The sequence below is a fragment of the Zootoca vivipara genome, chromosome 2 (assembly GCF_963506605.1).
Source record: "Zootoca vivipara chromosome 2, rZooViv1.1, whole genome shotgun sequence".
NCBI classification, from domain to species: Eukaryota; Metazoa; Chordata; class Lepidosauria; order Squamata; family Lacertidae; genus Zootoca; species Zootoca vivipara.
Window position 1 is genome coordinate 119,177,463 of NC_083277.1, and position 12,531 is coordinate 119,189,993.

At 48.7% G+C, this 12,531-nt stretch overlaps 1 protein-coding gene across 6 annotated transcripts in view; it reads right to left on the reverse strand.

Moving 5' to 3' along the window:
- The window catches only part of PDE1B (phosphodiesterase 1B), a 164,571-nt gene that overhangs the window by 21,052 nt on the left and 130,988 nt on the right, over positions 1-12,531 (reverse strand). For all 6 annotated transcript variants that reach the window (XM_060272137.1, XM_060272138.1, XM_035101300.2 and 3 more), the window contains 6 exons: positions 10,517-10,699; positions 9,491-9,557; positions 8,637-8,753; positions 7,765-7,905; positions 4,865-4,965; positions 3,875-4,000 (listed from right to left, as the gene is read on the reverse strand). In XM_060272137.1, the coding sequence (XP_060128120.1) occupies positions 3,875-4,000; positions 4,865-4,965; positions 7,765-7,905; positions 8,637-8,753; positions 9,491-9,557; positions 10,517-10,699 (735 nt within the window). The remainder of the gene's footprint in view (positions 1-3,874; positions 4,001-4,864; positions 4,966-7,764; positions 7,906-8,636; positions 8,754-9,490; positions 9,558-10,516; positions 10,700-12,531) is intronic.

A 12,531-nucleotide genomic window follows, 5' to 3' on the forward strand; every position in this document is an offset into this window, starting at 1 on the left:
GAAATCAAGGAGACTAGCAGGGCAAGCATGAAAAGACATTCGGAAGATGGGATCTGGAGAAGCTCAGACCCTTATCACCTGCACCAGTTGACGCCAGCTAAAGTCTCATCATAAATTCCAAGACTCTGAGCCTATGTGTGCATGAAATGGACAAATGAGGTTCTCTGCACTTCTCTGCACAGAGTAGCTGGTGTTTCCTACATTGCAAGTGCTTTCTTTTCATGTGGTGTGTTGGAAGTCTGGGTATATTTCCAGGTGAAGGCAGGAGAGAGCCACAGCCTTCATCAGGGTACCACAAGGCCTGGATTTCATCAGGCCTTGCAGGACCCTGCTCCCCCTGGCGGCTCACTAGATGAGCTTGTCGAGAACTGGAATAACCGGCTCTTGGTGGCCATCAATGAGATCGCACCTAAGCGCCCTCTGCAACTGTGCCGAAACCGGGCCCCCTAGTTTACCGAGGAGCTCCAGAAAATGAAGCAGGACCTCAGATGGCTAGAGCGAGTATGGCGGCATGCTCGCGACGGAGCCTCAAGAACATCTTATAGGACACCTATGAAAGCCTATGAGATGGCAGTGAAAGCTGCAAAGAAGTTTTACTTCTCAGCTTCCATTGCATCTGCTAGCTCTCGCCCAGCACAACTTCTTAGAATAATTAGGTCTCTAACAACCCTAGAGGAATAGCCAAATTTAAATATGAATTTGACTCATAGCTGTGAGGCATTTGTGAGCTTTTTTGCGGAGAAAGTCTTGCTGCTCCGCTGTGACCTCAACTATCCTCGGGTTCAGTATTGGAGCACTTTGATCGGATACTCCCTGCCGATGTAGACAGATTCCTCTGAGCTGGAAGGCCCACCACTTGCCCCCTTGACCCGTGCCCATCCTGGCTGATTAGAGCGTGTCCAGATGAGGTGCGGGCCCCCCTGGGTGAGATAATCAACCTGTCCCTTGGCACGGGGACTTTCCCAGGGGAGTTGAAGGAAGCAGTGGTGTGTCCACTCTTAAAGAAAACATCTCTAGATCCTTTAGATCTATCCAGTTACCGCCCAATTTCGAATACTCCATACCTGGGTAAGGTAATTGAGAGAGCGGTTGCCGAACAGCTTGCTAGGTTTCTGGATGAAACATCGGCTCTGAATCCATTTCAGGCCAACTTTCACCCTGGTTATGGGACCGAGACAGCTTTGGTCACCCTAACAGATGATTTCCGTAAACAGCTGGATCGAGGTGGGTTGGGACTGCTGATTCTTTTAGACTTGTCAGCAGCCTTCTATATGGTCGATCACGAACTTTTGGACCACTGCCTTGCCAACGTGGGGATTCAGGGCACAGTCCAACAATGGCTGCGCTCCTTTATCTCAGGTCGGGAACAGAGGGAGGTGCTAGGGAAGGAGTTGTCACCACGGCACTCCTTGGCGTGTGGAGTCCCACAGGGCACAATCCTTTCCCCGATGCTTTTTAATATCTTTATGCGTCCCCTTGCCCAGATTGTCTGGAGTTTTGGGCTGGGTTGTCATCAATATACTGATGACATATTGTCTGTTGATGGATGGCCGCCCTGACTCGGCCCAAGACACACTGACCAGATGCTTGGAAGCTGTGGCTGGATGGCTGCATGGGAGCCGGTTGAAGCTAAATCCTTCGAAGACAGGGTTGGGACAACATGGGGTTGGGGGGGGGCAACTCCCATCTCTTGCAGGGGCTCACTTAGTGCTAGCACCTTCTGTCAAGAGCTTGGGTGTCACCTTCAATGCCTCCCTTTCCATGGAGGTGCAGGTTGCAGCCACAGCAAAGGTGGTATTTTTCTATCTCCGCTGTATCAAGCAGTTGATCCCTTACCTTTCTCACCCTGATCTGGCCACAGTGATCCATGCAACGGTCACCTCCAGGCTTGATTATTGTAACTTGCTCTACGTGGGGCTGCCCTTGAAGCTGACCCAGAAACTCCAGTGGGTGCAGAATGCCGCGGCGAGGCTCCTTACGGGGTCTTTGCCGTGGGACCACATTCATCCAGTGCTTTACCAGCTGCACTGGCTCCCGGTGGCGTACAGGATCAGGTTTAAGGTGCTGGTTTTGACCTTTAAAACCCTACGTGGCCTAGGACACTCGTACCTACGAGACCGTCTCTCCTGGTATGCCCCACAGAGAACCTTAAGGTCCATAAATAACAACACTTTGTAGGTCCCAAGCCTCAAGGAGGTTAGATTGGTCTCAACTAGGGCCAGGGCCTTTTCAGTACTGGCCCGACTTGGTGGAATGCTCTGTCACAAGAGACTGGGGCCCTGCGGGATTTGACAGCTTTCCGCAGGGTCTGCAAGACAGAGCTGTTCCACCTGGCCTTTGGTTTAGACTCAGTCTGGCCCTTATGTTTCCCTCCCCTTATGGTTTTGATTTTTGGGCTACTACTAAAATGAGATGCGGGTGGTGCTCTGGGTTAAACCACAGAGCCTAGGGCTTGCCGATCAGAAGGTCGGCGGTTCGAATCCCCATGACGGGGTGAGCTCCCGTTGCTCAGTCCCAGCTCCTGCCAACCTAGCAGTTCGAAAGCACGTCAAAGTGAAAGTAGATAAATAGATATGGCTACAGCGGGAAGGTAAATGGCATTTCTGTGCGCTGCTCTGGTTTGCCAGAAGTGGCTTAGTCATACTGGCCACGTGACCCGGAAGCTGTATGCCGGCTCCCTCAGCCAATAATGCGAGATGAGCGCTGCAACCCCAGAGTCGGTCATGACTGGACCTAATGGTCAGAGGTCCCTTTACCTTTTCCTTTACTAAAATGAGGCTGCATTTTAAATTGTATTTTAACCCGTATTTTAATTAACTGTTTTTTTTCCTATTATGTTTTATCGTAATTTTATTGGTGTTAGCCACCCTGAGCCCGGTTCTGGCCTGAGAGGGTGGGATATAAATAAAAAAAATATTATTTATTATCAACCCATGCAACAAATGCAAGCTTATTTCATATGGATTTATATACTATTCATGGCATATGGATTTCCTGGAAATGCCATTGTTTTCAGACCTGAAATCCAGTGGTCCAGAAACAAATTCACCACTTCACTTGCTGCTTGTATGAATTAAGCCTAATATTCTGACCCTTGTTTCATGTATTGATGCACAAGTCATGAGTTCCTGTTTTCCTGGTCCTTACAGTATTGCTGTCATCACCCTCAACAGCCGGGGTGAGGAAGCTGTGTGCCTCCAGATGCTGCCAAGCTACAACTCCCATCATCCCTGTCCATTGGCAATGCTGGCTGCAGCCAATCAGAGTTTGAATCCAACATCTAAAGGGTCACAAGTTCTCTGTCCATGATCAATAGGTAAAAGAGACATGGAGGCCAAAAGTGGGTCCAGTGAATGGACTGGGAGCATCTGGTGCTATATAGAGCACAGGTGTGGGGAACCATTGGCCCTCCTGGTGTTGTTGAACTACAGCTCCCATCAGCCTCAGCAAACATGGCCAATGGCCAGAGATGACAGAAGCTGTAGTTCAGCAACATTTGGAAGGCCAAAGGTTATCCATACCTGCTGTGGACCTGTGTGTGGACCTGAAATGAGACCATCAGGAGCTCAACAGAAACACATATGAGCTCAAATAAAACAAAGTACCCTATTTAAAACTGCAATCCTAAACCCACCCAACTTAGTGGGACATTTTCTGAGTAAGTAAACATTGCACAATGAGAGGGCACTGTGTCCACAATCCTATCCACTTTAGCTGACAGCAGTGGTTGCAAACCATTGGGCTTGACTCTCCCACAATGTCTGCCCCCTCCAGGAGAGTCCTCCCCTCCCCCAATTTCTCCCATTCCAAGGCAACATCTTCCTCAGCCTAGAGTGAGTCCTATCCAGCAGGCAGGAGGAGGACGAGGTCTCACACGAATTCATCCTTGGTCAGGTTGACGAGGATGTTCATCTCCTCCTCCTGCATCATCCGGAAGACGGCACTGATGTGGTGGTTCTCAAGCACCGAGCGGTCATTGTACAAAATGGCCGTGTCTGACCTGGGGAAGGGAAGAAGAACAGTACGGTTCAGAGGCAGCTTTAGCAATGCCAATTCCAGTCGTTTCACAGGGATTGGGGTGGACATTCCAACACTTCCAATTTTCACCCATGCACCCATGCACATATCAGGGGCCATAGTCCAACACTCTAAGCATTGAACAAGGGGTATAGTTTGACCTGCACAGACTTGGCTGCAGTGGTGGTTGGAGCCCATTGAAGCTGGTAAGGTGGATGCCCATGAGTAAGGGAAGCCAGAACCAATGACAGGCAGAGCCACCATATTCAAGTTTGCCCCCATCTAGTTCAAACCCTACCGAGTTCAATAATGGCAACTGGCTCCCAATTAGCTTCTGGGCCCAATCCAAATGTTGGTTTTGATCTATAAAGCCCTAAATGCCTCAGGACCAAAATATCTCAAGGACTGCCTCTCCCCATATGATCATCCACCGAGGCCCTTCTTCGTGTGCCTCCTCCCAGACAGGTCCAGAGGGTGACAACACAAGACTGGGCCTTTTCTGTAGTGGCTCCCCATTTGTGGAATGCTCTCCCCAGAGAGGCTCACCTGCTGCCTTTGCTACATTGTCTTTAGGTCCCAGTCAAAAACATTCCATTTCTCTTCTCTCAGGCCTTTGGCTAATTAGACCATCATGGCCTTTCAAACTGTTTCTGTTTGTTACTATGCTATGTCAGGGCCTGGAACATGCTCTACCTCTCTGCCATCAGAAGACTCTCTCACACATTTTTATAATAGCTGCCCATTGTACCAATAAGCTCTCTCTCTCTCTCTCTCTCTTTCTCTCTCAACACACACACACACACACACACACACACACACACACACACAACACATCCATATTGCTCACTTGGTTTGGATGTGGAAGCTGTTAGTGGTCCCTGTGTGCTCATAGTCATGGATTGCTGCTGCAAAGACAATGGCCAGGACCTCAATCTCTGCCAGGCAGTGCTGCAAGAGGACAGAAACAGGAGATGCCATTGGAACCTGTGGGGAGCCCTCCCTTTCCCAGCAGCAGAGACAGAGAAGGGAAAATACTATTCACCAGGATGGATCCCCTCTAGCCTCATATCTCGTGAACAAGTCCAGTTCATACTCATGGACCACCCTCAGAATAGCGTAGTGCTTTGGTGGCTTCCTAATGGCCAGGGTTGGGGACCCCTTTCCATCCCAATGGCCATGTTTTCTTATGGCTGCCTTCCTGTAGCCTTATGTCATTGATGGGCAGAGCCAGAGGCAAAAGTAGGAGGAGCAACAAACATAACTTTTGCTGTTGTACAGTAGTTAATGTCTGCACACACCCCTTTGGGCATCCTTCAGGTGTCCTAGGTCTCCAGTTTCCCACCCCTGCTAAATTACTGATTTGCTGCATTACAAACTTCTGTGGACCAGAGCCCGTTTCAACAGACGCACAAAGCCATCTGATGGGAAGCCTGTGACCTCCATAGAGAAACAGGAAATTGCTTTACATCAAGGCATACCATTGCTCCCTCTAGCTCAGTATTGTCTACCCTGACTGGCAGCGGCTCTCTAGGATTTCCGATGGGGAATCTCTACCAACCTCACCTGAAGATGCTGAGGACTGAACCTGGGACTGCCACCTGCTCTACCACCCAGCTATGGCCAGGCGGTGCTGCTGCACTACAACTCCGATCATACTTGGACAACCACTGATCATGCTGACTGGGGCTGATGGGACTTGGAGTCCAATTGGATCTGGGGTTCTTCATTCAGCCGATGACGTGGGCTCTGATCCATGAGATCACAATAGATTTTTTTTTTGTTATTATGATGCCACTAGATTCTATTGTTGTTTCATTGCCAAGAAACCAACCAGCTACCCCTCTGGAATCTATTGCAGTGCTGATGCAATGAGAGGCATCAGAGAGGGGTGGTGGGGGATGAGTGTTCAGACCCCCTAGGCTCTCACTTGTGGGGTGCCTCAGGGTTCTGTCCTCTCCCCCATGCTTTTTAACATCTAAATGCAGCCACTGGGAGAGATCATCAGGGGGTTTGGGCTTGGTGTTCATCAGTATGCGGATGATACCCAGATCTACCTCTCTTTCAAATCAGAACCAGTGAAGGTCCTGTGTGAGTGTCTGGAGGCGGTTGGAGGGTGGATAGCAGCTAACAGACTGAGGTTGAATCCTGACAAGATAGAAGTACTGTTTGTGGGAGACAGGAGGTGGGCAGGTGTGGAGGACTCCCTGGTCCTGAATGGGGTAACTGTGCCCCTGAAGGACCAGGTGCGCAGCCTGGGAGTCATTTTGGACTCACAGCTGTCCATGGAGGTGCAGGTCAATTCTGTGTCCAGGGCAGCTGTTTATCAGCTCCATCTGGTACACAGGCTGAGACCCTACCTGCCTGCGGACTGCCTCGCCAGAGTGGTGCATGCTCTAGTTATCTCTCGCTTGGACTACTGCAATGCGCTCTATGTGGGGCTACCTTTGAAGGTGACCCAGAAACTACAGTTAACCCAGAATGCGGCAGCTAGATTGGTGACTGGGAGCGGCCACTGAGACCACATAACACCGGTCCTGAAAGACCTACATTGGCTCCCAGTACGTTTCCGAGCACAATTCAAAGTGTTGGTGCTGACCTTTAAAGCCCTAAAAACGGCCTTGGTCCAGTATACCTGAAGGAGCGTCTCCTCCCCCATCGTTCTGCCCGGACACTGAGGTCCAGCACCGAGGGCCTTCTGGCGGTTGCCTCGCTACGAGAAGCTAAGTTGCAGAGAACCAGGCAGAGGGCCTTCTCGGTAGTGGCACCCACCCTGTGGAATGCCCTCCCACCAGAGTTCAAAGAGAACAACAATTACCAGACTTTTAGAAGGCATCTTAAGGCAGCCCTGTTTAGGGAAGCTTTTAATGTTTGATGGATTCCTGTATTTTTGTGTTTTGTTGGAAGCCGCCCAGAGTGGCTGGGGGAACCCGGCCAGATGGGCGGGGTATAAATAATAATTATATTATTATTATTATTATTATTATTATTATTATTATTATTATTATTATTATAGAGGCAGAAGCCGTCTGAATACACAGCACAAGGTAGAGAAATAGGGAAGAAGAGTGGGAACTATGGCTTCTTTTCGACTGACAGAGGTGCTTTCAGCACCTGAAGATAAAGCAGAAAAATCGCTATTGCAATAGCTGTAAGTTTTACGGGTTGGATTTCTGCCTGTTACATGGCTACTAAAGGTACAGAGTCTCTATCAGAAATAAAACACGGCAACAAACAAGGAGGGAGATGGTGAGGAGAGAAGGGTCTGGCTTAGTGAACTGTTGCCTTCAGAAAGAAACCTATTTTAGAACTCCTTCCATTATGCTAAACCATGAGAGGCCACTAGGAGTCACTATGTTGTTGATGTCAATGCTCAGTCCCATTTTTCTAGAAAAAGGGGTACGGGAATGTCTCCCTTGTTCTCTTATCATGGCAATGGCACCCACTTGAGAGGTGCGGGAACTGAGTTCTGGTGAGTTCCTGCTGAAAGAAAAGCCCTGTCAATGCTTCATATGTATAGATTTTCTAGAGATGGGCTGTAAAAGAGGACTTGTGGTGTACCCTTCATTTCTGCGATCTAGGACTGCATTACTGGGGTGGACTTGGCCAAGATGAGAAACATACTTTCTAAGAGCATTAATAACCCACGATTCCCAGTTTGCCTACACCTAGAAGAGCTTCCCAAGGTGGCACCATAGACGCTTCTCAGTTAGAGAACTGGCAGACAGAATATCCACATGGTGCCCTCACCACCATGCCCGTGCGAAGCAGGAAGCAGTGCACAGTCTGGGTGACGTCAGCAGCGTGTGTCTGGTTGTGATATGGGTTCTTGTATTTCCCGTAACCAGCCTCCAGTGCATCAAGGAAGGTCATGAGGTACACCGTGGGGATCTAGAGATAAATGAAAAGGTTAACAATGTAGCTCCAGGCAAGCTTTGGGGACAGTAGTAGTCAGTGCTTTTTTTCTAGAAAAAAAAATGTTTAGGAGTACTCTCATTTTCCTACTCATATTGAAATAAAAGTAAAGGTAAAGGTACCCCTGACTGTTAGGTCCAGTCATGGACGACTCTGGGGTTGCGGCGCTCATCTCATGTTATTGGCAGAGGGAGCTGGCGTACAGCTTCCAGGTCATGTGGCCAGCATGACTAAGCCACTTCTGGTGAACCAGAGCAGCGCATGGAAATGCTGTTTACTTTCCTGCTGGAGCGGTACCTATTTACAGTATCTACTTGCACTTTGACGTGCTTTCGAACTGCTAGGTTGGCAGGAGCTGGGACCGAGCAACGGGAGCTCACCCCACCCCGGGGATTTGAACCGCCGACCTTCCGATCGGCAAGCCCTAGGCTCAGTGGTTTAGACCACAGCGCCACCCGTGTCCCTCAAGGGCTCTGTCCTATGGGGCTGCTCATATAAAAGGTGCCCCCTTAACAAAAAGATCACTTAAGATCACTTAAATACGGAATATCCCAAGTTGGAAGACACTTTCCTTTTCGCGCTCTGCAGCTCAGGGTAGCTGCTTGTTTGGTGCCCTGGAGTCTTCATTTTGTGGGAGGGGTATGGAACAGCCCTTTAATAAATCACAATAATAACAACACTGTGATTATACACACGGCATTTCTTACCTTGAAGCGGCTGTTGAGGTTGTGGCGGGTGAGCAGTTCAAAGACAATCGTGCGCAAGGCATGGTCCTCGCTCACCTTATTCAGCGCAAAGACATCAAAAAACCAAAGGTCAAGAGTCTACACAAGAAAAGCCAAAAAAGAAATGTAAAAAAGGAGGACCGTGTCCTGAGCATAGTGCACTTAACTGGTACAGGATGGAGAAAGAATGAGCATCAAAAGAAAGGAAAGCTTCCATCTCTCAACTTTGGAGCACGTTGAACAAAAAGTATTGCCACAAAGAGTTCCTTTAAGCATGTGCAAAGAGCATTTCCCTTTTGCAGTGATGAGCTGTAGCTGGTCCCTACACATCCAACAAGATTATAGGCCATTAATTCCTGATTAAAAAAAACAATGCTTTCAGCTCCAGTGTCTCTATTTTAAAAAGGTTACAGCAAAACAAAGGAGGAAAGCTAAGAAAGTTTCCTTGACTCATGCAACTTGATCACAGAAAATGGGTCAGGGTATAAACAACCAGTGCCTTTTTTGGGACAGTATCCATTGGTACAGCGTACCATCAGGACTCTTTCTTTTTGCTGTTCATGGCAGCCATTTTGTGCTGGGACCCACAATATGAATGCCAGCCTTCTATTTTTCTTTTGCCCCCCCCAAAAAGCACAGTGAATAACTACCAACTTGACAGGTTGGGGCAGGTGCAGAAGCATCACATTAAGGAAGGAAGCAAACTAAGTTAAGGCTGCAATCCTACACACACCTACCTGGGAGTGAGCCCTCTTAAACTGAATGGGCTTACTTCTGAGTAGACATGGGCAGGATTGGGCAGTAAGTCCAGCATCCCCCTAATAGAGCTGCATTACCTTCAGGCAGTTGATGACAGAGGGAGAATAGTTCGGCCCCACCGCCGTGTATGTCCGACGGAACATCCTACAGAGCAGATAACAGCAGGTCAGGCTCTCCATGGAACATCTGGACTGCATCCCAACAGAGACACTTCCCAAACCCTACTGAGCATCCAGATGTCTGAGGGCTGGACATAAAATACTGGATCCAAGACCCTCTCTCCTCACATACTAGGCCAGCAGTCCTCAATCTTTCCAAACCCAGGAAATTCAAATGGGACTTGACATTCAATCTTTGCACCTTATATATCAGGTTGGGGAGCCCTTTCTTCAGCCTGGGGGCCAGGGCTAAAAGTGGGTGGGTCAATGGCTGTACATGTTGCCTTTCTCTGTCGTCTTTCCAGGGAAAGAAAAAGTATTCTCACAGCTCAAGGGCAGGCTCCAGCCAGGCAAAACAATTGAAGAGTGTGTGAAGCAGGGCTGGTGAAGAGTGTGGCCAAAGGAGAACTGGCGTTGCCTGTGGAGAATTCCAATAGCCACACAGAGAAGACTGGAGAGATGCATTTGGTCCACGAGGCCTGATGTTCCCCACCCCTGTTATATATTATCTTTGCCCTTACTATATCTATCTGGGTCTGCTGCCTTCCACCTCCTCCTCCTCCTCCTTGCTCAACCCAGATGGAATCTACACACATATAAAAACCGCTGTGAAAATGCTTTTTTAAAAATATGTTTTGAAAAATATAGTGAATTTGTCATAGCTCACCTTCACCATCTAGTGTCGGATTTGTATATTGCATGATACAACACACTTAAAAACATTTTATTTACAGCTGTATAGCTGAGTCCCCGGTCCTTCTTACGCCTTCCCTTTCCAGATGATAGCCAGGGCACCCTGATATAGTCACCAACAAGGCACAGTTGTGGGGCAGGGCCCACCCATTGGGCCAATGCACTAGACAATGCTTGAAGCAGATGGAGGACCATCCCCATATGGAGCAGCCCTGTTCCGACACACACACACACACAGCACTCCATCCAGACCTTTCAACAAAGATGCCAGCTTGAACAGCATGCACAATGCTGCGGAACTTGGGCTTCTCCTCAGATCGACGTCCCTTGGAGCGGGTCTGCTGCGTGAACGTGGAGGCCAGCCAGTCCCGCACCTCAGAGGGAACTGCATCAGACTTGATCTCCTGGAGTTCATCTTCCGTGTCCAAGATCTGCCTGAAACAGGAAAAATGAGCAGTGAAGAACCGTGAGCGTTTTAGTGAGAAGGGCAACTGCAAAGAGAAGCAGGACTGCAGTTAAAACTGAGAGGGATAATGAGGGAGAGGGGGAAAGGGAAGAGGGAGAAATAATCTGGAAATTGGTCAAATTCTGGCATATAAAATTCTGACTTTTGTAAAAGCTGTGATTACAAGATTCAGTTTCAGGGATGCTTCACTGGCCAGTTCAACAGGCTGCACTTACTGGTATTTCCTCCTAAACTCTCTAAACTGAACAGTTTCCAACAGGTTGTAAAGGGCTGCTATTTCTTATGCAGAAACAAATTGAGGTAGGGAAGAGGATAAGATCAAATTCTCCTGAGCCTCCAGAGTCACCCTGCAAACTAGAGATGCTTCTCCAGTGGAGGCGGATGATAGGTCAGTAGCAGAGGACATGCTTGGCATGTAGGTCCATCCCAGTTCTAGCCCCCGGCATCTGCAGTGCAGAAGACTAGGAGAGCCACCACTAGCCAGCATAGGCAATGCAGGACTGGGAGACTGTCTTAGCACAAAGCAGCTGGAATTCATTCTCTGCTTTGAAACAGGGCAACAACAGCACACAGCATCTGTCTTTTTAAAGGCACTGCATATAACTTCCGCCTTTTGAAACTTTTGCATTTGTCAACTTCTTTTACAAAAATTAAACTTTCAACCTCGAGTTCCAATTTTAGAAGTTTGTTTTTAAAATCTTAAAATTCTAAATTTTCAACACTGGTCATATCCTGATGGAAATCTATGTTCATCTCTGCAAATGAAAAAAATACACCTACACATAGAATACTGCCTCTTCTCTGGCATCATCCTATGCACTGCTCCCTCTCTATACACTCTGGGAAGTTGCTACAGTTGGCTTAATGTTAAGGTGAGTTTACTCTGGCAAACATCTACATGGATTTTTTTTTTTAGCAGCAGTGGGGAGAATGAAGCAATTACCGAGGCAATTATATAAATCTTTAACTGCAGGGCTCTTCTCAACCCAAGCTCACCTCCACATAGTCTTGCTCCTCCTAACTCTCTCCAGCACCTTCTGCAAGGTGCCATGTCTCAAACTAAGGGGCTCCAGGAGAGTTATTCTTCAGCTGCAGCTGTGCAGATGTTGTTGGACTCCAGTTCCCATCATCCCCCACCAGCTTAACCAATGGTCAGGGGTGATGGGAGTTGTAGTCTAACAACATCTAGAGACCCATGGTTGAAGAACACTGTTTCTAGTCCTGTGCTATCAGGGCAGAATTCAGGCACTGCAGCATCACCACTGCAGATGGCCAGGGAGGGTAGGGGTGCATTGGTGCAGCTTTCCGTCAGTTGGCTTGAGGAACCATTCTGCTCCCAAAAAGCACTGACTCTGGCTTCGCTCCTTGACCCAAGTGAGCAGATTGTTCACAGGCTGCCTCCCTGATTGGATTCCTCCCCAGCGACAGAGCATGTTCTCATGGCATGCAGGGGGCATGCACACTTACTGAGGGAGCATGGCGTGGGGTGCAAAGAGTGAATGCAGCCTGCCACACACCAGCCCAGTCCATGTTGCCGGAGTGACACCAGTTTTGCAAGGGTGAGGATAGGATTGTAGGATGCATGGCGTCCTTCTCATGCCACCCTTCCCTGAGCCACTTTGCCCTCACAAAGTGGTGCAGGGCTGGCTTCCTCTTTGCTTGTCCGATTCCTGCAAACACAGGTCAGCTTAAAAGGGGCAATGGGGGGAGCTGTCCAACTAGGAGGGAAAGGCTAGCATTGGAACCAGAGTCCTGGACACAACCGCTGAAAGAACAGGGCAGCTGTCCACAAGGTAGCAAA